The 25800-nt window shown below is 40.3% G+C and overlaps 1 protein-coding gene across 8 annotated transcripts in view; it reads right to left on the bottom strand.

Annotated features, from left to right (window-relative positions):
- The window catches only part of kndc1 (kinase non-catalytic C-lobe domain containing 1), a 34790-nt gene extending 9404 nt beyond the window's left edge, over nt 1-25386 (bottom strand). For 2 of the 8 annotated variants that reach the window (XM_088305149.1, XM_088305146.1), the window contains exons 1-8: nt 7711-7842; nt 7522-7635; nt 3592-3944; nt 2217-2307; nt 2027-2124; nt 1761-1945; nt 984-1094; nt 384-531 (exon numbers count right to left, since the gene is read on the bottom strand). In XM_088305149.1, the coding sequence (XP_088161275.1) occupies nt 384-531; nt 984-1094; nt 1761-1945; nt 2027-2124; nt 2217-2307; nt 3592-3944; nt 7522-7540 (1005 nt within the window). In that variant the 5' untranslated portion in view covers nt 7541-7635; nt 7711-7842. Of the gene's footprint in view, nt 1-383; nt 532-983; nt 1095-1760; nt 1946-2026; nt 2125-2216; nt 2308-3591; nt 3945-7521; nt 7843-8416; nt 8525-8578; nt 8657-10821; nt 10981-11062; nt 11125-16004; nt 16077-16207; nt 16323-16731; nt 17350-18705; nt 18831-18919; nt 19038-20108; nt 20256-21586; nt 21646-23178; nt 23378-25056 lie in introns of those variants that run through there. The other 6 variants (XR_015845100.1, XM_088305150.1, XR_015845099.1 and 3 more) reach the window with 6 other exon arrangements.
- Nucleotides 25387-25800: the final 414 nt, after the last annotated feature.

A 25800-nucleotide genomic window follows, 5' to 3' on the forward strand; every position in this document is an offset into this window, starting at 1 on the left:
TACGAGTCACATTTTTGGCTTATTCTACAATCAAAAGATACTATAACTATTGTCACCCTTTTCTAATGGTTGCAAAGTTGTCACTTTGTTTACCAGTCGCCCGCCACTCTCCCTAAAAGGATCGGTTGCATCCCAACACAACTTCAACTTTTCACAAATCCATACTGTTGGTCAGACCACACTTGCGTGTGTTATCATTTAATAAATTGTTGATCAATCTAAACTGTTGAAAATGACTTGCATCTTTGACGATGCAGTTATTGGCTAAACAACCGCAATGGTTTTGTATGAGGTATGAGGATTCTGCCCGACGCTCGCAAAATGCATATGGACTCATCCTATTTTTTAGTGAATAGCGTATCGTGTTATGATTGTGTGGTTACCATAGTATGAAGGAAGTTTTCTAAAACATCCACAATGCTGGATTTAGGTATGAAGTCGACCCTTTTACAATCCATAATCCACACATGCAACAAGTCCAAACTGCGATGAAAGATGTTAGCACTATATTCAGAAGTGTCCGGACCTTCCCTGTCAAGGCAAGGCAGGAAAGGTTTATTTGTATAGCACATTTCAAGTCCAAGACAATTTAAAGTGCTTCATGTAAAAACATTAAAAGCATTACAGAAAGAGAAACAAAATATTATGACATTGCAAAAATCACAAAATCATCCAAAATAATTATATTAAAGTACTTAGGACCAAGTATCAGCCTAGATCAGTTAAAAAAATGGTGTGAATGGGTTTGACCCAATTGGAACACAGTGCCAGTAAGCCCCACCCACTGTTGTTGTCTGTTGAGCAGTATATTATGACCAACTGTGTCAAATGCATTACTGAGATCAAGCAGTACCAAAACAAGGGAAACAGCCGCAATTGAAGAGAATTATTCACTACGAGTAAGACAAAGGCGTATGTTCATGTAAATGAGCAGCATTTGCCATTGAAGCTCATATAATACTCATTGTGCATTCATGTTATACCTCACTGCACTGGTGAACATCTCCATAATAAACTGCAGTAACTGCTCTGGAGTGCAGAAAAAGCGATAGGCATACAGGAACTGCTGGATGTACCCCTCTGAAGCAGCATTTCTGCGTAAAAACAAAATGTAGTGAGACAACGTACTCAAGAAAATCATATTCGGTAAACACTGTAATCTAGCAGCAGAAAGAAAGTTTGGAGAGAGAGAGAGAGAGAGAGAGAGAGAGAGAGAGAAAGAGAGAGAGAGAGAGAGAGAGCGAGAGAGAGAGAGAGAGAGAGACAATTGAGGTGATTTGCGGGCACCATATTAGTGACTCTTCTATTATTATTATTCGGGTATTTAATAACTATTTCATTATTTGAAGACAAACTTTTGTTGAATGAACAAGCAAATGAAATAAGGGCCACTTTTCTATTTCTCTTTTGAGAACTGTCAACTGAACTGTCACTTTATGGATTTAACTTATGGCAGGTAATTTGGGGCCTGTTTATTCACCTTCACCAACAAACATGCAGGAGACACCTGTGCGTGTTTCTGTCAGTGATGACTGAGAAGTCCGTCTTTAGTTGACCCAGTTAGTGACGATTACATTGATGGACGAAAAACCACTTCCATGAGTGCTTAGTTCCTAATTTTTGGGAACTTCGTCTATCGTCGGCATAATGGTCGTCCGTCGGTCAGTCGGACGGAAGGCCCACCTCTGATAATTGATTCGATGTGTGGTGTAATACATGCAGGATGAAAAGTGAAGTATTGGATAAACATTTAAAAATACCTTGCATAAAGGTATGCCATGAGACCGAGAGGAGTTCCTGCTTGCAGATTTCTCTTTCCTTTGTAAGCTGCAAAGGTCAAGATGGAAGTATCCTCACAGCTTTGGACAGACAAAGAGTTCAGCTTACAAGCAGGCAAAGAGGGCAGTACAGCCATGTCTAAACCCCACTGATCCATGCTCTGTGTCTGCCGGAAAACGAGAAATCATTTGTCGCTATACAAAGCACATGAAAAGTTAAGTATGGAGTGCAAGTACTTTCATTGCACCTCAAGATATTTCTTGACATCATCCAAGAAGATCACTTTAGATCTCAGTTCTTCGAGTTGGGCCTTGAGTTTGGGCAGTATCCCGTTGTCCTCAAAACCTTTGGCACAGAAAACATTTTTTTGTGTTATTTTTAAGAATTTTGCACAAAAAGACAATAATACCGTAACAGCGTATAGACTGGCAACTAACCCTTTTTTTTCTCTTGCTGAAGTAGTTTCTGGTAGAAATTTCTCATTTTCTTAAGATTCCTTGTTTCAATTATCAGTTGCTGCTGCAGCTCCTGTTCAACATAAAAGCCACAAAGTCTCAAAGCACACCTTTTATTTCACAGTTCTATGACGAGGTCATTGGTTGTTTTCACTGTGATTTAACTTTTTTCCCCCTCTCTCATCACTATGGCAACAGAATGCAACAAAGCCTTTGAAGTAAACTGTGAGAAATTGCAGCGATTGACCCTTAAGATGATTTGTTGGCTCCTATTCCAAGCTTTCCGATGAAGAAGTAGGTCACCAAAGTGTGTAATACAAAGACAATTCATTAGTATTCGTTTGCAAATGATAACTTCCAGTGCCAAGGGCCACATTCAACTCTTTTAATATTCAGAACCAGTTTGCAGAAAATAACATGCACATTATCTTAAAATTCCCCATCTGCTCTGATCCTATTTACCCCAAAGCTTGACTGTGCTCCACTTCCAGCAAATAAAATAAAGTGAAATTCCATTCTCGTGTGGTGAATGTATATGAGTTTGTGTGACTAGAATTCTATAACCTCTACCATGTGAATACAATGGATCCCAGCTAAATGCAGATATAACCGATGTCCGTTGAAATGCCTTGATGTAAAAATAAATAATATTAAAAATAAATACATTTAAATTAATTATTTTTCATAACCCTCCAAATGCATCCAAAATTGCTGTTGTAATTATAATAATGTAGTTTCAAATAAAAACGATGAACAGTGGGTTTGTATAGTGGCTTGGACAGGGGGGGCATCCGCAATAAAAAGCAAGAACGAGAGAAACCCAAGAATCAAAATTCCCTCCATGCAACCATTATCTGAGCTGCTTTTCCTCACAAGGGTCGCGGACGTGCTGAAGCCTATTCCAGCCGTCTTCAACTATTAGGCGGGGGACACCCTGAACTGGTTGCCAGCCAATCGCAGGGCACACGAAGAAAAACAACCACTTGCGCTGATACTCATACCCAGGGCCAATTTAGAGGGTTGCATGCATGTCTTTCGAATGTGGGAGGAAACCGGAGGACCAGGAGAAAGATTTACACAGGAAAGCCTGAGCCGGAATCGAACCCTGCATCTCTGTGCTGTGAGGCATATGGCTAACCAGTACGCAACGTGTCGCCACAAACAAAAAAATATAAAAAAAAAATATATATATACACTAGGAAAAAAACAGGATGTGACAAGGTGAATCTGCAAGTACCAAACCACGAGTATGCATGGGTCCAATCTATCGGATTAAAAAAAAAAAATAAAAATCATAAATCATATCATATCAATCATAAAAAAACTCGCTGGAACAAAGTTTTAAATCTGCACCCACCTGTGTTTTCACATCCAAACATGGCGATCCTGCGTGCTGGCCAAGACTCAAGGCATACTCAATCACCTCTGGGCTAAAACAGTCTTCGCCAAAGAAAGCCAAGTCCCAGGCTGTCCTGAAGCAAAGTTCTAATCTATCTGCTCTGGATCCCGATGAGAAGAGCTGCTCCGAAACCAGAGAATCGCTTTCCTCCATCTCGTCTGAGCAATTGGGACTCATCTGCTCATCACAAGTATCAGGCAACGTCTTCTTCCCCTCAGAATGACAATCAGCTTCACAAGGGCTTTCATCGAGGGCCCCAGCCAAGTGGTTTTCTCCCTCAGTCATCCCTGCGTCTGAACCGACGTCCATGTCTACTCACACCAGAGAAGGAGAGTGTAGTGATGGGCCAGTGAGGAGAAACAAAGAGCTGACTGAATCACATGGGCAGTGGAAAAAAAGATGAGTTATTGAAGAACAAAACATTGAGAAAGCCAGTAGCAAAAGGGAGGCAGCTGTATTTCAACTGCACAAAGAATGCACTGTGAAACTGTGGGGCTGAAAGGCAATTAAAGCTGAACTCCAATTTGTTTCTAATCAACCCTTGTTCGAGACTGTGATCTTAAACAAGAAAACACCACACATGCAAATGTGTGTTTCGTATCCATGAAAATCTTATCTTGTATTTGACGAGCGTGCCTAAACCCAACAGGCCCTCAATCTTTAAAAATCAATTCATGTGACCATCGTCAGCAACAGAGACGTTTTGAAAACCACAAGACCACAGACAGCTTTGGGTCGGCAGTTACTTCAGAAGTCGACCAATTCCCTGATTTAGGAAGCATGTTTGATCTTTGCAAATGTATTATATTTTGGTTCGACACAAAGATAAACAGTTTGCTTTTCTGCGGAATGAAAACTATGAATATTTAGTGTTGAGATGCAGAAATTCCTGGGATTTGGACAATTTTAGGTCTGTAAATGATTAATTGAATGCCATAATAATTACCAATTAATTCAATAATTAATTAGTTGTTGATTAATTGATTGCCACTAATCACATTTGACTTTTAATTTCCACCATAAACAGTTCTTGATTCCAGTTATTTTCAACAACTCAAAAATAGTGTAAACATTTCCAGGTTTAAGTTTGAGACACCTAATTTGGCAAAACAGTTGCTGTCACAGGTGTGATGGATGATGTCATTTTCGCAGTCGTTGATGAAGACATTTAATTACAGTCACTGCACTTAAACGTACGGCTAAAGAAGAAATAAAGACAACGTAGCCAAAATTTAAAAATGTACTACTATATGTATGGCCTTCAACAGGAAATCTGTACAAGTAGCATGACTGGCTGTACTGATTGAATACAAAAAATAGAAACATAAAGGGAGTCAATCTACTGGATATGTTATAGCAATCAAATTCACTGATCAAAAACAAAACAAAACAAAATGTTGTTTTCTGACAAAGAGTTTACACTTCTGTGTTAAAATAAAGATAAAGATGTCCTTTATTAGTCCCACAATGGGGAAATTTGAATGAATGAATGGCTACTCAACGGACAAGTGGTGATGTCCCTTCTTTTGTTCAAAACGAAATATTCCCTTCTTGCACCATGTGAAGACATTCCCATTCAAATTGTTAATCGAAACAGAGGTTACTTTAGGATATTTTGACAAAATTGTGAAGGAAAGAGCAGTCGAACCAGTAATCTGCCAATATGGAGAAAGTCAATCAGCACCGCTGTTTAGCATTAAAAAAACAAACGAGTGTTGATCTCTTTTACAGGAAAGGAGTTAAATGACACCACAGCAACTATTTAAAGATTCTTTCAAAAGATTGACGCCCATGATACCATAAAAATAAATGACCTGGAAAACATCTGCAAGAACAGACTTTGTCAGTTCATTTCTCTTTTGATTCCTTGGTGCATATAAATTGCAAAGAGACATGAAAACAATTGGCTGCTTTCATTCACGTTTCCATTCACACACCTCAGTTCCTCCCCATCTAGGGATTTACACATCATTAACAGTGGAGAGGAGGTTCAACATACCTCCTCAATGTGCTTAGACACTGCTCAGCATTCAGTTAAACAAAACTTGTTACCGTGGGCAACACATAATGCTTCTACCATTACGCATACTTTATGCGCAATTAAATGATGTACATGCAACACGGTCGGTGTGCACACAAATATACGGGTGCAGGATAATGTTACATACTACAGTCATGAACCTCATCATAATAATGTTGATTAAAAAAAATCTGAATCAAATCAACTGTGGGGAATCCAGTTTGATCACTATTAGATAACTGATCTCGAAGGGAGACAGTCTTCTCTATTGGCCATTATATCAAAAATAAATCTAAAGTTGAAATGTTTGGACGGAACACACAACTCAAGGTATGAAGAAAAAAAAAACCTCATCCCATCTCATGGTGTAAATATTGGGCACATCATTGTTTGGGACCGCTTTGTTACATAGCTTTTTGAGCTATCAATGCTAAAGATAGAAATGAACAAGACATTTTGCCGGGGAATGCATAGCCATTTGTCTGCTAATTAAATCCTAAAAGAAGATTGGTGATGCCACACTGCATCGGCAACAGAGTGTGTCCAGTTATCTGTGGACAGGCTCGGGAGTAAAGGAATACATTTACTGGCGTTATGTATTCAGAATGCAAAAAAAAATGTATATAAGGTGCAGCAACTCTTTTTGGGGACAAAAACAAACAAACAAACAAACAAAAAAAAAAACGATATACAAGCTGCACCAGACTGTAAGCCGCAGTTTTCTATGTTGGTCGTCCCATGTAAGGCCAAAAAACAAATAGGTCATAGGTCACTGGCTGGATTTATATTGTTCACTGGGGGATTCATTCATTCATTTTTGCTTGTTACCATGGAGGAGCGAGCAAGCCAATATCATCTGCAAAATTTGTCACCACATTGGACATCAAGAAAGTAATCAAGTTGCATTACTTTAATATCATGGAACTTGGATTTTCTTGCTAACTACATTCTTCAACAGGTAACTAGTAACCGTATCAGAATATATTTTTAAAGTATCCCTCCCAAACCACAAAATTGATTGATGACCACTTCTCCATTGGTCATGATTTCATTCTACTCGGTTCAATCTGTCAAGGAATATTTTGCTTCGGATAATAGTCATTGATTGTGAATGAGCAGAGATCAAAATCATATCAGTAGCTGTTTGGCAGCACTTGACCGATGTTACCGTTTACAATTGTGTTATTTTGGACTCATGTTCATAGGAGGACAGTGCTCGGTGAGTAAAAAAAAAAAAATGCATGTTTTGAAAACGGGAGTGATTTCAGAGATTGAACTTCAAGTTGCTCCTGATGCTGTGCCATCAGTATGTAAAATGAGGAAGCAGTTTTAAAGCGTTGTCACTCACTATAGTAGCAAAGGACAATCCAAGTGACAGCCAATTTAGCATTAAAATAAAAAAATTGAAAAATTTTAAATTTATATTTTCCAAGGAACTCTTTGAACTTCTGAGTGTAGTGAAGTTTAGCTTACATTACAGTGGTAGCTCGTTGGTGGCACCAAAGGAAAATAACTCAACTTTTTTGGGCAATGTATGAATAGTGGGAATTGATGAAATGGTATCGGGTTCCGCTTAAATTGCGCCAGTTTATTGGTAACAACTGTTTTTGAAACTTTTTAAGGGTATAAATAGCTCTTAACTACATGGGTGTATTGGCATGTCACAAAGAGGAAGTAGTAGCGACGACTATAAAAGACCTCACAAACCCCAGAAGTTGTTGATTTTATCTGCGCAATATTGTAAGCAGGAAACTCTGGTGATTGATTGTCATGGGAAGAAAATATCGACTCTGGAAGTAGGTCAGCGTTGGACCATACATTCTGAGAACCACCCATAAAACAACAAAAGCGCGATGAAAACCCCTTACGTGGTATTACAATTTTCATCGATGTGGCTCTCTTCCCCTTCACCGGTCAGTATGATGGGAGTAAAGAGTGCAGTTGTGGAACTGAAGGTCCCTGGGTGCTGGAGTCCACTGGTGCTTGAACAGATGAAGAAAACAAGAGTTAATCGGCTTTGGCTATGACTACATATACTGTACACAGCGCATACCCACCTATCCACTTTCGACTGTCTAGAATAATCTCTGTGTGCATTTCTGCACTACTCTCACCCTCTCTGGTGATGACTTGGCGATGCTGGTGGGCACAACGCACACTCATTCCTTCATTTCCACCCCTTGTTAAGTCTACAAACAGGACACCACACCATTCCCCCTTTCCTTACAATTTGAGTAGTTGACTGAGGGTACACACTCTACTTTAATTTTCAGACGATACACAGACTGCTCTATTCAGAAAGTCTCTTTCGCGCGTTTTAGAGGTCAGGTTTTATTAGATGACATGATTTAAATTATTTCTATAAATATTTATTAGAGGATAATGTTGGACTATATTGATACAGACTGAATTTTGTTCACTGGTTTTCACTGGGACGGGACAAGATTTCCTTTTTTTTTTTTTTTTTTTGCAACACGACCCAGGACTCATTGCCAATCAAACACAGGACAAATGCAGCATATCTAGCATACATAAAATGAATTTAGAGTCTTCAATTAAGCTATCATAGGTTTTTTTGGGGGAGTTAGCCAAATCATAGCATCCCAATGGGGCAACAGTCACTGTGGGGCAAAATTGCATATTCCAATGGGTGCGTTTAAAAAAAAAAAAAAAAAAAAATCACAGGTGAAAATTTCAACACATTTACCAGTTTATAGTTTTAGTAAACCATTGAATCTTTTGAAAAGAAAATTTGATTCTTACCACCACTCATATGAGGAGTATTTTTACTTGAACTGTGGTTTGTGTCATCTGCACTCAAATCTTCTCCATCAGTGGATCTTGAGACTGGCTGGAAAAGAGTGGCATCAGCTGAAAACACATGATCCAAAGGTCTTAACTGTGACTGAGGAAATTGGACTTTACCCCATGAACCCTGCTGATGAGCTGGTTCCAAACATTCTCAGCATTTGTCCCTTGACTTGTTAAGTAGTCCCAACAGCTCTGGAAGGAATCCATATTAAAATGTTTATGGTGCAGAAAATGAAAAGATAAAGAAAAGATAAAATGGAACTAAAGCAGCTAATTCCAATATTTGTATTCATTTAATAACATCAATATTAATGCCATTTTTCTTTTGTAATGCTTTCATTTAAGACAATTGTATATTTCCATTCCTGTATTATTGGTTGATTATCTTCAGTAGTTTAAACAATTTAGTACGTCTTTTACAACAGGTCATGAAATGCGTGAAGGATGAACTGATTCAGTGAATTGGAACAGCCCTACAGTTTAATGCGTTTGCAGTGAAACATATCTGAAACGAAAAGTCTTCCATTCGCACAATGAATAAATAAATGCAAATCCTGCGTTCAGATTGGGCGACTGACTTAAACTGAAGGATATTCAATTTATTTGCTTCCAAGAAGTCTTGAGTTGTTTATACGCATAAAGACTGCCAGGAAGAAAAGGAAATTCACATCAACAGAACCCAGAAATACTCTGGAGAAACGGTCAAAGTGAATGTACAGTATCAACATGCAATGCAGAGTTTGACTGGAATGATTTTTGCACAAACCTCACAATGAACAAAATGTTTTTTTTTTTAAACTTAAATTGCACTGTTCCAAATTATGATGCACAATGGAGCTTCAAAACATTTTACAGGTTGTAAATATTTTTTTTTGCAGCTTTAGGAGGTCATATTTAATCAAATCAAAATCTAGTAAAAGCTCAAGTTACATTTTAGGACCCCTTATTTGATAGCAGAGACAAAATTGTTGCATCCATTAAAAACAGAAGAATTTTTGGACAATTTCAGACAGAATTCTCTGCAGAATGTCAGAATAGCTTCCCAGAGCTGCTGCTCGCATGAAAACTGCCTCCGACCCTTATTGATCTTTTTTTGAGGATGTTTCAGAAAGTAAACAACAAAAATAAAGTGATTTGCTTCATAGAGTGTGGATAGACGTTGGAGTAAGTTTCATCTGTGTGAATTTCAAGCAAGTCCCAAGTCACAGTGTGGAAGAAAAAAAAAAATCAAGTCAAGTTGAGTCACCACCAAATTTCAAGTCGAGCCAGCTTACTTGGTTCAAGCAAAGTCACACAATCTTGGTCAGTCACAACATCCAGTATATTGGAGTGGTAATAAAATATTTTTTCACCGATGCTAACACAAAAAATATATTTACAACTCTAAAAATTAAATGAAAAAAAAAAAACGCCTACATTTATATCTCTTAAAATTAATCGAAAACTCAAGATTATGAATCCATTTGCTTCAACTACTTACGAAAAGTACATTGATCATACTAAAAGTAGCGTTTGTGATTGGATGTCACCTGTTTTTGAATTTGTTGACTATTGCCTATTTTTTCAGAATTTTTGCTTGATTTTCGCGTGTAACATGCCTTGCATAAAGAAGGCTCTCTAAAATAACAATCTACAATAACTTTTCAGTCTTTCACAATATTCCATCGAAAATAAAGTATGGACATGTTTGTAAAGACAGATACAACATCATTAAAGTTGCAGTAAAAAGAGAATACCAATATGTAAATTGATATTTAAAAAAAGCTAATTTCGGGAAAGAAAATATCATTTTCAAATTCAAACTGTTGAAACTTCCTTGGCACCAAATTTGTGTAGATCTGTGCAATCCTTGAATCCAAATGCATTCATCTTTGGAGCTTCCTTTGTGACACTTGATCAACGAGGCCACATCAACCCTCGTGTCATAGCGTAGCCTACTGGTAGCTGTGTTACCAGGCTTTCAACAAGCACGACACAAAAAAATTACTTTTTGGGGCATAATATAATGAAATAATATGTTGATTTTCAAAGGAATCACAAAATAACTGGTCAGGTAAGTGCGTTCAAGTCAAAGTCAAGTCGAGTCAGTCAGAAGTTTATGCCAAGCGAAGGAGAAAACAAAAACAAGAATTCAGTAATGACAAGGGGCGAAAACCTTGAGACAGTCATCAAAGCTTTTCAATATATTGTATTCGGGATGTACATTTCAAAATATGGCTGTGGATTTTAAACAGTAAATCTCCTTTTGTGAGAAACGTCTTAGACTAACTTACTTATGTCACATTATTCATTTTATATCAACTATGTTGTGATTGTAATGGTAAAATCTAAATGTAGTAGTGGGAGAATTAAAAAACCTGTTTAGCCATGGCAATGGAAGGTCTCTCGGTGGGCGTGCTGTTTGCCATCTCAAGCAGAAGTCGCTTCAGTTTGCGAGGCATTACAAGCTTCTGGCTGGGCAACAAAGTGAACTTGGCCGTTGTCCACAAGATAGCAGCAACCCCATAAACACAAGACTGGACAGCAGCAGAACATTTCCAATGAAAGACTTATTATTATCATTTTTTAAAAAAATAAACAGCATCAGTGTAATCTTACCTTCTCAGTTACAATCCCATGGTCTTGATATTCAGGGGAACGATAAAATGTGTCCTCAGATCCTGCAAAGAACAGTGACTTGAGATGAAAAAACTATCCATCCATTGTCTACAATGTGCTGTGTATAATTTTCGACTGCCACTTCAAAAGCGACAGATTGGGAATCAAAACTCCACCACTGGGCTAATGGAGGGTATTTTGTCATTTGTACTCAGGGCTTGACATTAACAACCAAAATCTGGATGAATTTCAGCAGTGGCGAGTCACGGTGGCGCACCCACAAACCACTTTGCTGTCAAAGTTAAAGTGCATTCATTTAAAAAGTCTGCAAATCTAATTGAAGTAAATAGTTACATGCCACAGTCAGCTTTATTTATATTCAACATAATTATTCAACAACAAAACTGTGCATAGTGGAAAACGTGTGGCTATCGTAATTTTGGTAAACCACATGCCGCAGTGGCTGGTGAGCAAATATGTCAACCCCTGTTGAGACTGTATGTATTAAACCGCTGGCAGAATTTCCACCACTATTTCATTATTATTTTTTTTTTTTTAATCAACTTACCAGTTGAAAGCAAAATCAAAGCAGGCTCAATTCAAGCAGTCTAATAATAACTTCACACCTGACATCTTTTTTTTTCCTAATGACGCTTCACACATTCAAACTACGCAAGTAGAGAAAAAAAACTAAATTATCATTCAAGCCATTTATAGCTTTGCTGTGTCCAAATAATATAGAAGGGCTTGTTTTTTTCCATTGGAGCAAATTACCACCCAGAAGCATGACATCACGGTGAAAAGGTCCGTACTAATAATATTTCAGAAAAAAAATTGAATGCATATTCGTCTCTGAGTATGCCAAACAGGGTTTCAATTAGGATTAACCCACTCCCAAAAAAATGCTTTGATCTGTTTAGGCAAAAAATAAAATAATTCTGTCATAGCGTGTCTGAGAGTACAACTTTCAGGCATTTTGGTAGCAAGTCAAAGCACAGAACAAGCAGTGGTTGACCCTCAGGACCAGCAAGTCCTCTGCAAGCCTAAAAAAAAATACAATATAAATTTGAATAACTTAGAAATAGAAATAGAATAGAAATCCCTTTATTGTCATTGTACTCAAGTGTGCAACGAGATTAGAGGGCTCCCCTCTCCAGTGCAATACAACAATAATACAGACAAATATATAAATTAGATAAATAAAGAAGACAGTGCAATGGAATTCAGTACTGAATAGGGCATATAGAAACACATCACAATGCTGTTTTGCGAGGTTAGGGTGGTCTCGTGTGTGTGTGAGAGTTCAGTATGGAGATGGCTCTCGGAAAGAAACTGTTTCTCAGTCTATTGGTCCTTGATTTGATGCATCTGTAGCGCCTGCCAGAGGGCAACAGGTCGAACAGGTGTGAGTTTGGGTGGGTATTGTCATTGACGATGTTGAGAGCCCTTCTGAGGCACCGGGCGGTGTAGATGTCCGACAGTGGGGGGAGAGGGCAGCCAATAATCCTTTGCGCTGTTTTGACTGTCCTCTGGAGCCTCACTCTGTCCGCCTCAGTGCAGCCGCTGTACCAGGTGGAGACACAGTACGTCAGCAGGCTCTCGATGGACGAGTGGTAGAAGGCCAGCAGCAGCTTCCTGTCCAGGTTGAATTTCCTGAGGACTCTCAGGAAGTGCAGACGTTGGCGGACCTTCTTTACCACTGCTGTGGTGTTGTGACTCCAAGAAAGGTCATCGGAGATCTGTACTCCCAGGAACTTGAACTTGTGGACCCTCTCCACACACACGCCTTCGATGCAGAGGGGGGGCGGCAGCGTCTTGTTCCTCCTGAAGTCGACGACAATCTCCTTTGTTTTAGCAGAGTTAAGGTGCAGTCTGTTGTCCTTGCACCAAGTTGTCAGTCTCTTTACCTCCTCTCTGTAGGCTGTCTCGTCACCTTCCGAGATCAGACCGACCACTGTCGTGTCGTCAGCAAACTTGACGATGGTGTTGTTGCCGTGGGCCGGGCTGCAGTCGTAGGTGTAGAGGGCGTACAGGAGAGGGCTCAGCACGCATCCTTGAGGGGAACCGGTGCTCAGCATGCGGGTGGAGGACGTGTAGGGGCCGAGCAACACAGTCTGGGGTCTGTTGGTCAGAAAGTCCTTAATCCAGATGCGTGTGAGGGCAGGGAGGCCGAGAGTGTCCAGTTTGGCGACGAGGATGTCTGGGATGATCGTGTTGAATGCCGAGCTGTAGTCCACAAAGAGCATCCTTGCATAGCTCTGCTGTCGTTCCAGGTGGCCCAGCACAACATGCAGAGCAGTGTCGATGGCGTCCTCAGTGGATCTGTTAGCCCGGTATGCAAACTGGTAGGGGTCCAGAGTGGGAGGAAGGCAGTCCCTGATGTGCTGGAGAACCAGCCTCTCGAAGCACTTCATAATGACTGGTGTGAGAGCAACAGGACGGTAGTCATTCAGGTGGACGGCTGGTGACTTTTTGGGGACAGGAATAATGGTGGAAGTTTTCAAGCAGGAGGGGATGACTGCCTGAGCCAGGGAGCGGTTGAAGATCCTGCAGAAAACATGTGACAGTTGGTGGGCACATGCTCTGAGGACCTTGCCTGGTATTCCGTCGGGTCCAGTAGCTTTCCTGGGGTTGACCGCCAGGAGCGCGCGCCTCACATCGTGTTCCTCTACGATGAGTGGGGGGGAGTTGGAGCTTGAAGTGCGGGGGTGTGACGGTTGGGGCGAGTCAAAGCGAGCGAAGAAGCAGTTAAGCTCCTCTGCCAGCGATGCACTCGGGTCTACAGAGGTCGTGCTGCTGCCACGGAAGTTGGTGATGCTCCGTAGACCCTGCCACACCTCCCGTGGCCTGTTACTGGCAAGGTGGGCCTCCAGCCTCCCCTTGTAGGTTGCCTTGGCTAGCTTGATGCCTTTGCTCAGGTCAGCACGAGCCACCCTGTACTGGGCTTTGTCGCCTGACCTGAAGGCAGCGTCACGGGCCTTGAGGAGAGAGCGAACCCTGCTGGACATCCAGGGCTTCGCATTTGGAAAGGTCCGTATAATCTTATGTTGGGACACAGTTTCCATGCAGAACTTGATGTAGTCCAGTACACAATGCGTGTAGACATCAAGGTCCTGATGATCAAAGAGGTCCCAGTTTGTGTCATGAAAGCAGTCCTGTAATTCACTCATGGCGTCGTCACGCCAGGTTTTCACAGTCTTTGTGGTAGGCCTGAATCTGCGCCTGAGAGGGGTGTACGCAGGTGCGAGCTGCAAGGACAGGTGGTCTGACTGGCCGAGAGGGGCGAGTGGGAGGGCTCTGTATGCGTGCTTGATGTTCGAGTACACATGGTCGAGAGTGTTGTCTCCCCTCGTTGGGCACTTGACATGCTGGTGAAACTCTGGGAGTACAGTCTTTAAATTGGCCTTATTAAAGTCTCCCGCTACTACGTGAACGCCATCAGGGTGGGCCCGCTGATGTTTATTGATGACGCACGCGAGTAGCGAGAGCGCCGTGCTAGTGCTAGCGTCGGGAGGGATGTAAACAGCTGTGACAATCACTACCGTTAGCTCCCTCGGGAGAAAATAAGGCCGGCATTTAACGGACATGAACTCGATGTCGGGGGAAGAGTGCTTCTCGACGATCGTGCTATCGCCGCACCAGTTCTCATGCACGTAAACACAGAGCCCCCCGCCCCTCCTCTTACCGGTGTCCCTCGTCCGATCCGCGCGATGTAGCGAGCGCCCGGCCAGCTGGATGCTAGCGTCGGGGACGTCTGCGTGCAGCCAGGTTTCCGTGACGACGATAACACTGCTATCGCGCACATAGCGGTTTCCCAGGATTTGTAATCCCAGGTCGTCGATTTTGTGGACCACGGATCTGGCGTTGGTGAGGTGCAGACTCGGTAGTGGTTGCCTATGGGGCTGCCGTCGCAGCCGTTGCAAGACACCGGACCTGCAGCCTCGCTTCTGCTTCCTCTCTCTGCGTCGCCTGCGCCGCCTCCCGGCCCCGATGACCAGCCATGGTGAGCCGGGCAGCCTCGCCAGTTCGTTCGGAATTTTGCGATCATAGCAAAATTCCTCTGTGATGGTTATTTCGCATCGATATCCAATGTTCACGATGTCTTGGCGGGTATATCGATGTTGTGCCTCAGTTGATGCCAATAAGAGCAAGCAAACACTAATAAAAAGTAAAAAGGAGCACTGTGAGGGGGAGCTGTTAGCCGCTGCGTCCATGCGCGCCGCCATCTTCGTTAGATAAAAATACCAATTGTCAAACAATGATAAGACCTACTGTATATCGTTTGTCAGCATGAGCTTTTTCATAGCTACTGGTAAGAGTAAAAATGTACACGTGCCAAAAAGACTATCTACCATTATCAATCCATGTTAACCTTTGCTCCTCCCCAACGCATGAAGATCTTAGAACGGTCAAGATGAATCTGCATCATGTCTCCTTACCACCAATAACAACTTTCTTATCATCCAGGAATTGGGCGCTATCTTGTGGCATATTAGGGTGGAACATAAAAAGCACAAAACTCATGAATATTTTTCAGGAAACAGCTGAGGATAGGTTTGTAGAGAAAAATGTGAATAGGTGAATTTGTGAAAAGCGAATAGGCAGAAGTTACCATACTTGTGTCACTGATGTCAAAAAACAAACGTGGACGCACTACTTTGAGTAGTCAAAGCTGAATTAAGTTAAAGCACAAAATGACTGCGTGTCAATGACAATAATTGACTTTTGCCTCGATATTTTTAGAATCTGTTCTTTATTCAATGGCATGTGGTGTTTCTTGCTCTTTGCCGTCTGAACCAAGACACCTGGGTAAGTGCCAGAAGACTTGCCAAGAACCAAAGATAAATAAAAAGTCACTCTACCCTGGCGATGTGACATATGTCGCTCACTGTCTCTTTATGTTTTTTTCTACAATCACTAAGAACACAAAAAGTGATCTTACCAAATATTTTTGGGGTCACGAAAAGCATCTCTCCCAGGCAGCTAATGTACACAGTGTCCAGGGATAACAAAGCTTAAAAAGAAAAGAAGGAAAGCTGGTTGCAACATCAAGTGATCACTGAGAAAATGCAGAAAATATTCCTGCAATTTTTGTACTCCCAGTGAATAAAAACTCAGGATCCATAAATAAATTAGGAAGATTACCTGGAAATTCAACATAGGTCTGCAGAGATGACAGGCAGGTGTAACAAAGAGCCCAGAGCTCATTTACTGTCAGCCGCAGTCCACAATGAGCGAGTAACTCTCTTAGTGTGACCCACTGAAGGAAAAAAAAAAATTATAATAATAATTTGAACGGTCACCACACTCACAACCACACTAATAAAACAAATACTGCAACAAACAAATATATCTATTGTATTTTTGTTTTTTTTACTAGTTTTGGCTTTTAAAATTCATAAATGTATGTATTGCAGACATGTACAAAAAATAAGCACAAAGTAATTTTGCTACAGTTAACGATAATGACATTTTTAATGGTACTGATAAAGGCCAAATCCAATTTTCAACACCTATACAGCTGTATCATTAAAGGCTGTCAGACGTCATGAAACAACAGGAATGGACGAGGAGGAATACAAAACACAAAATTACAATAAGTCTATCAGAACCAATCCAGGCATAAACGTTAGATACAAACAAAAGACTCCTATGAGTAATTTACAAACCTGATCTTGAGATTCTTCATTGAGGAAAAGCATTCTTTTGGTCAGCTTGTGGTTCTTTGATATTTTGGCCTCAAAGTTATAATTTTCCACATCCATTGGCTTAAAAGATGCAGATGCGCAGGTGGGGGCTAGATTCTGACTCTCTTCCTTCAGTGTACTTTCATGACAGTCTTGAAAATTGCTTTCCTTATAGCATGAAGACTTGAGAGCATCTTCTTTTTTTCTTGAGATTGAATAGTCAGAACCTGAGCTCACACAATCTTCTGCACAGCTACGTGGATACGACTCACAGGACCTTCCTCGGGCAAGTCTTTTGGTTCTGTTGCTCCACATAGACTTGGAACACAAATGTTCTTCTGCTCCGATCTCAGTAAGGTCTGATACAGGTACGCTGATATTTCCATGTGGTGGGATGGGACAAGGTGGGTTGTTGGAGTCAGGGACAGAGCAGGAGCGATTCAGCGCTCCCTTCACCCTGTTGAATCGCTTCTGCGCTCTCATCCTCACTGGGGAGCTATTGTGAGAACGGCAGTCCGGCTCATCTGCTAAGCCCCTGCTGCATCTGTCTGAGTTATCTGCATCCTCAGCCCAGAGGGAGGAGTCCCAACCAACACACACCTGTAATATTATTTCGGCAGAAGTTATACATCACAGTAAAATTTGGATTCTGGGTGCTGCTGAACAACACACTACAGCTAAACGTCAATAAAAAAAAAAAACATCTATTGGGGCATTTAAGTTCTACACTCAAACTTTACTTGGAAATTCACAAGGTTGACCAAATTTGGTAAGCTACCAAACTTTTAAAAGCTAGCACACACATAGTCATTGAAATGTGTTTGTAAGTGAATAGTACTGTGAATACAATAACTACCAAACATTCTGGATGTAGGGGAACAGACTAAGACATTGACTTGTATAAAACAGAGATGTGAATTTAGTTCCAGTGACGGAAAGGTCCATCTGTTCAAATATTTGCACTTGAAGCAGAATTAAAATCTTGTAATGTTGTTTTGTGTTCTGGACCTTTAACTAAGAGTTCAACTGAGAGCGAGAGCGAAAGAGAAAGAGAAAGACAAAGAGAAAGAAAGAGAGAGAGAGAGAGACTGAGCAAAAACACAAAAGCGATACACACGTCTGTGTGAAGAAGCAATTGAGAGCCAAAATAAGCATCTTAAGTTGCGTTTAATTTGAACATAGGGATAAAGCGCAATAAATACAGCCATATCTACATTGCGACCCCGGTCCGAAGACATCTCTGAATTTAGCCCGTGTAACTACAAGAGTCTGAGAAAGTTTGGGGTACGCTCTATAACTTATAGCTACATTCAACGTTGTTTGGCGGGTAAAACACGACTGTTTATAATATTGGTGTAGTATAGGTAAGGGTATACAAGCCGGACCAGGCTATCAGTTGCATGTGCAGAACAATTTTGTACTGTGAATGCAGATAAAGGTGCATAAAAAGATTGTTAAAACAGTGCCTTTTAACACGGCAACAACTTTGCTAATTAAAACAGAACAGACCCACGAGCAAAAAAAAAAAAATCGAAATTTATTTAGCATATTTTCTGAACGCCCCTACAGGTCAAAGAAAAATTCACAGACAAGACTCACCGTTGTATTAGTCGCACGGTTCAAAATCTAGGAAAAAAGTAGCGGCTAGTAGTTCGGAAAATACAGTAAATTTAGCTATTGTGGCAGATGAAATGCCAGGACGGACGCACTTTAAAAGGACGCAGGACAGATGGGGAATTAGGACGATTATTTTATGAATAAGGATGGAGGGATAATGACAGATGGGTGCCCAGGTTGCTGACGGGGGACGGACTGGCAAAATAGGATAACGGTAAAAATATTTTATTTTGGGAAATATTTAATAGAACTAACCAATATTTTTTTTACCATTTCAAAACTGGTTTGACAGCGCTTCCATAGAAGCTGTTATTTATACCAACAAATATAATAACCAACCTGTTGTCTCGATAGACCATTTGCCTTCATAGTCGTGTTCACGGAAAGGTCTTTGCTAATATCATAGGAACTCAGTCTTTTCGATTTTGAATGATGCCAAATTGCCTCACAGCTCTCTTGACCATCTGTTGACAGATATAAAGAGGAATGGGTCAAGTCAGAAATCATTACAGAGAGCAAATGTTGACATAGTGAGCGGAGATGATGGAATGACCTTGGAAATTTGATATTGATTCAATGGAGAGCACACGCCGTCCGACAGCAGACAATTTACGGCACACAACGGCAGATGAGGTGTGGGCCAGTCGTGCTTGAGCCTGACAGAGAATGTCCTGGGGGATTGTCAGAAACGATTTAACATAACAAGAAACATTGAAAGCCTAATGAACAAGTGCAAGGTATCAGTTTAAATAAAATAAAATAAATGTGTGCACACCCTCTTATATCCAGGGATGTGGCTGGGTTAAGAATGAACCAATTATATCCAAACTGTGAGTTAGCACACAACTGTTAGCGTTTAAAATCTTTGATTAACTCCAGATAAAATGCAGCTGTTCAAGTCGATTGTTGTTGACATTTTTGTAGTCACATTTATTGCATATGGCTGCAGTGCGCTTCAACAGGACCAGAAGGATCTTACCGTTAAAAGGTATCGGTCGGGAGAAGGGTACAAAAGAATTTTTCCAAGTGCTGGTTGTTTAGTAGATGTGACAAACATTTGTTCTGCCCACACCACTATTTGAGAAGCACTGTTTTATGCAGAGTGCATTTGTCTAACGTGATTTCAGAGCCCTTTTATGACAAACTGTTCGAGTTATTCAATACAAAAAAGATATTCCCAATTAGACATACACAAAATCGAGACGGGAGATAAAGCAAGCAACCACAGCTTGTCTTTTGCAAAAGGGGAGACAGATCGCTTTCAGCGCACCAAGGTCATTCAACAATATAACAATACCTAATATGGAGTGGTTAATATGTTTGCAATGGTGAATGGGTGAGTGTCTGAATTTGTGGGCGTAACGCAAATCAAACCAGGTTATGGCAAACAATGTCTTTTTACATGATAACTTATCTACAATAATATACAATTATTACATCACAAACCAATGCAGAAAACATTTTTTCTTGCATCCGCATATGCTTATATAGTATGTTGTCACTGTTCTGTGAAAAAAATGTATGTGAAAAAAAATTGTAATTTTCTTTTTCATTTGCATGTTAATGGGATGTCTGTTACTTTATTCTGACAGTATCATTTTTCCCTTTTCAGCAACCCAGACTCATTTGATTTATTGCAATAATATTTAGTATAAATGTATAGTATAATAATATGTATAGCAATATTTATATTGAAAACATTCTCCTGGTATAGAATGGCGATTTTTTTTTTTTTGTATTACCTGTATGTGCGGTCTATCCTCTGCTTTCTTCTCCTGCATTTTCTCCAACAGCTTTTGAGTTTCCTCACCCAGCTCAGCCTCCAGTTCTGGTTCGATCACAAAATTCAATGCAGCAGACAGAGTTGAGCCCAGAGAAAAAACATGGCCCTGCATGGCAGCACAAATAATAATTTAGGATGCAGGTGTCCGCTGAATACTTTCAATTATAAATGCATGTCTGTAATCAAGTGAAATTTCACACTGCAAAGACTTCAGAGAATTGTTTTGAAAATACATTAGTATTTTTTTTTTTTTTTACTTCTGGTTACATAATTTAACAATTACCTAAATTTAGACAATGGTGATTTTTCAACTTGTATTAGCTGTGTAAGTCAAAAGTCACATTTATCACTCAGTCATATATTTATCACTCAACTGCAGACCAGGATTTCATTACTTGTATATTAAATTAAATAAATAAATCACTCTTTCAAATGAATAATTGGAGTTAATCAGGCTTCGGGGTGTGACTTCAAAAAGACACAAAACTTACCAACACCTGCCTGAAATGTTGCAAAAAATATCACAGCAATAATCAAATGGACTGGATTTAAGGCTTCATATGGACTGCAGACCCAAATCCCAATTGCGGTACAATTTTATGCCTTCATTGATTTTTTTCAAAACATGTTTTTAGTCTATCTAAATATAATAAGCCTACCATTATATAAATGTAATTAATACAAAATCAATAATAATAATATAACATTAATATAATGTCAATATGAATACTGTATATACTGTCCTTGAACCAATAGCCAGCATCAGTAATTATTTTCCAGAGCTAAGTTCGATAAAGCTTTAATGTTCCATATTCACATCACAAGTAATTAAAGCTTTGTTTAGATTCATAGGAGTTGTTGAAGCTAACATATTTACTGGATATCGGCTAATGTTAATGCATTACGGACCTAAACTCAATGTGAATTTGACGTCATCAAAATATCCCAATCAGTGACGTATACAAAACACAATTTTAAAAAATTCACTGTTAACTACAGTGAAAACATAAAAATTTAAATATGGTCTAAATACAGGACAACAGGCATGTTGATAATGTAAATTAGTTTAATCTGGTGGATAGCGGAAGAATAGCAAGGTTTTACTCACATTTTAATTGAAGAGAATAAGACGGGCAACTCAACGGGTATGTAATGTTGAATTATTTATTTATTCATTTAACATTGTTTTATTTCATGTTGTCAATGCCAAGTGTATCAGCTGTTTGTGTAGCTATTTGTGCAGTTTTTTCTGCGCATGTGGATTATTTCCCATGCGCCACGAATGCAAACGCTGCATTATCAGATCATTTGCCAATTTGTCAGTTTAAAAGCAAAACAAGAAACAATTAAAAAAAAAAAAGGCAATTAGGCATTCAATCTGAATTGTGTAACTTATACCATGAATATATCCAGCCTCAGTTATTCAATATCGCTCACCTCAAATGTGCTGCCTGTGTTATCAAACTCAGGAGGCACAAATAAACCCTCAGGATCATCTGGAGGACAGAAACAGACAAAGCGATCGCGATAGTTACGACTAAAATCTCCGACTGCAGCGCACCACATTGGTTGAAAGAGCAAAGCAGCCAACCTATTGAAATTAACTTCTAGAACATTTAGTCTAAAAAATCCATCATTATAACCTTTTGTCAAGAACATTATCATGGGACAGACATATATACATACATATAGGTGGGAGCAAAAAAAAATTATATCGAGGGAATGTCAATTTCAATTTGTTTCAAAAAGGGAAGTTATATTCGTGCACCACACACCAAATATTTCAAGTCTTTATTTGTTTCAGTTTTGATGATTATGGCAGAAAGACAAACAAGTAAAAAAAAAAAACTGAGAAATGTTGGCCATCTGAAAAGTGTATGAAAGTAATATGTTGTCACTACATTGTTGGTCCACCTTTGACATGAGTTCATGACAGTATTGCGTTGGCAGTGCATGGAGGTGATCAGCCTTTGGCACAGTTCAGGTGTTGTTGCCCAAGTTGCTTTGATGTTGGCCTTCAGATCATCTGCACTTCAGGGTTCCTGTTCCCTCATCTTCCTCTTGACAATACCTCCCAACATTTTCAATGGTGTTCAAGCCAGTCGTGTTTGATGGCCAATCAAGTACTGTTATTGCGTGGCTATCAAAGCACATATTTGGTACTTTGGGCTTTATGGTCAGGTGCCAAAATCCTTCTGACAAAAAAAAAAAAAATGGGGGTACAAGTACCCCTTAGGAAATCCAGGGGGTACGCAAGATTTTAAATAAAACAAACAAACATGCAAAAATCCTTAAAAAAAAATCTTAAATTAAAATATAAGGTCATAAAACAAATGTCATGTTCAGTAGGTTATTCAATATCATTATTTTAAAAACCCAGATTCCCCCAACCTAGAATGGTTCGACCCAACTTGTCACGTGCCACCTCTCGTTACCTGTCAATCACTTGAAGAGAGAGTTAAAGGGGTACTTGGCTGAAAAAACATTTCACAAGGGGCACAGCTGCAGCCCATGTCATGCAGATATCGCCATGTGGTGGTTCTTGTTGCATTGACACCAGCCTCGGTCATCTCCTTATGAATCGCTCCCTGTCCCTTGTGCATCTCTTCAGGCCACATTTTCTCCTTCCACTTAACACCTTGTTTGTGGCGAGCATAATTTCATTTTGATACCTTTTCTCCTTATGCCAACAGTGGTTTTAAATGCGCAACCGCTACGTCAGCAGATTTCCCCCGAGATTCTAAAGCCTTTTAAACGAGGCTGAGACGAATTAAAGGTGACGAAAGTCTCTGCACTTGCCTTGCGTTAACTAGTTGACAAAATTGTGACACAGGAAGCCTACAATGTTAAACTTTATGATCATAACATTTTGTAAAACAGTGTTTTGTCAGTCTGCCACAATCATCAAAATGTAAACAAATACAAGCTTGAGATATTTCACTTTGTGTGTGGTAAACTAGTACAAGACAAATGGTTCAAATCATATTCCCGATATCCAAAATATATGCACGTTGTTGCCATAGACTCACCGCTGAGCTGCTCCATAAAGCAAACATTCCCATGTGCGTTGAAAGCCAGCGTGTCCGGGGTGATACACAAAGTGTGGAAGAGGTGGGAGGGTCGAATGCTCTGCAAAGCCAGAACACACTCTGCACACACTGCCCACACGTCCTCCTCAGACAGACAGCTGTCTCGCAAAGTCAGGATGTCGGCAAGGGACACATTCTCCTGGAGATAAACGCTTAAGAGTTATTTCCCCAGAAGCAAACAAAACCTGTATAAAGTTTTACAACTAGTAATTTATAAATGTTGAATATTCTGTATTGTAATTACACGGGTAGTTTTCAGTAGTGTAGATCTGACCCTAACAATAATAAATGTATTTTGAAATTAATACACAAAGTCAACGACAGTAAGATAACTAGCAAGGTTCCAGTTCACCAGTGAGGACAGCAGTTCAGAAAATGGACGGCCAGTGCAACCATTAACTTAATCGTAACAGTAAGTCCCGCTGCTCCAACTGGCGAGTGGTTTTTTTAACACAATATTGCAATGCTATAATCAGAAAATACTGAATTCATTCAATAGCAAGGCCATTTGGCACAATGTTCACCACGTCCTCCACATGCACACCACGCCATGAAGTGATTCTACACACCCACACAAAAAAGTGAGTCATCTGTGAGCAAATATCTACAAACGGCCTAAGTTTTTTATTGCATGTTCAATATAGAATCGTACTAATGAGCAATTGCACCAAAAATAGAAAAGAACCACTGTTCTTCACATCTTATATATGGTGAGTGGAATGGAAGCATCACCTCAATTGTCATATCCTTCCCCCTGTCTTCAGATTGGCTGTGACTCATTACTATTCCTCCCATAATATTAATGTTACACTATATATGATAATAAAATAATGTATATGTCAATGCATGTTCAGCTGTCACCTCCATTCAAAGTGACTTTCAAAGGCATGATAATAAGCATCGCATTGTTTGCAATTAGAACTAGTATTCATGTGATCTTACAAGATGATCACAGTTCGGGCACAAAGGACTACTTTCAAACAGCAGCAGCAAATCCATAAATAGACGGTTTCCCTTGAGAACAATACAAAGAAAGCCTGAAGTCCTATACGCTGCCCTACATAAGTTTTGCTCTAAGTCGAGGATCCTGGGAGAGTGGTCATGAGCCTTCTGTGTGAGCTGCTGAGATGAACAGTGAGAGATGCTGCAGAACTCACAGATGGTGTGCGATTTTGCTGTGGAAATGTGTTGGTGTGAGCTTTTGTGGATGGTGGGAGTTATCTTTGGCAAGGAGGCTTGAAACGGTCAGTGAAGACACACAAGCAAATTCAGCTGCTCGCCTGCAATTCTGACAGATCAATGCTCAGCTAGAATGTTATCCACTAAATTGCTTGACTATACATCTATTTTCTCTGTACCACTTGTCTCCATAAAACCATTTACATTCACAATTGAAAATATTGAGCCTTCACTTTACCTAACACGCATGTTTGTGCTTTTTCTTTCTTAGGAACACAAAGATTTATATATGGGACGATAACAATAGTTGATAATGTGAAGCACACCAATGAATTTAAACCTCATGAGAGCAGGGAGTGGCATCAAACAAAAAGGGCTGATTAAAGTAGAACCAATGCCAAGAATCACACCTTGGTGACTTTTTGCTTACACGGTATTATCGAAATACCGTTTGGTGTTTTGTCGGGAACTACATAAAGACAGCATTTTTAAATACAATCCAGCTTTAAGGCTTGTAATTAATCTCTTTCTAATACAATTGAGGTTTGCGTGCAAAGACAATACCACCTGTAAAGTGCAAATTAAATTCTGTGGGATAAAATGTGCTTCTGAGTCCTCGTTCGAGTTACGACGACGTACCTCATCTTCGAGCAGAGGAGGAAGATGGTCCATTTCATAGTATGCGTCTCTCCACGAAGTCTCCATTGCAGCAACTTTAGTTCTGTCGAGTGAAGGTATTCCTGCCACAGACAGCGGCGACCGCAATCATGTTTGAGTCGCCACAGAGAGCGACACCGAGTTCCGGCCGGTTTCGTTCGAGCAGCTGATGGTGGCCGCTCAGGTCCAAAATCAAAACCATCCGCTGACACCAGGGACAATGCTCCGTGTTACGCATATATTGTGCATATCTTACTGCAGTCAAGCTATCCCCCACTCCCCCACTGGTCGCGCACACACACGCACACGCACACGCACGCCTTTACCAAAACGCGTGTGCACGCACTCACACAAGTACGCACGCGCACTCTCTCTCTCTCTCTCTCTCGCTCTCTCTCTCTCTCTCTCTCTCTCTCTCTATACATACATATATATATATATATGTATGTATAAAAAAAAACTACATGGCTTGGGCGTTTCGGGAATCACTCCCAACAAATTTTCCCACGATCTCTTATTTACTATGAGTTTATATTGTTTGTCCACCATGTTGATGATCCGAAGGGTAACCTAGGCTTGAAAAGTAAAGACCAGAGCTGGGCACTTGACCCTTTTTGCCAGTCAGTCCCCCGCCATCCGGCCGCGATCTCTGTACCGTTCTGGCCTCGACGCTGCGGCCCTATTCATAAAAATTGTCGCCCCTGACCACGTTCGCCTGCTCCTCCC

This window comes from Idiotropiscis lumnitzeri, chromosome 9, assembly GCF_059441095.1.
Source record: "Idiotropiscis lumnitzeri isolate Australia: NSW breed Sydney's pygmy pipehorse chromosome 9, RoL_Ilum_1.0, whole genome shotgun sequence".
In the NCBI taxonomy this organism is placed as follows: domain Eukaryota; kingdom Metazoa; phylum Chordata; class Actinopteri; order Syngnathiformes; family Syngnathidae; genus Idiotropiscis; species Idiotropiscis lumnitzeri.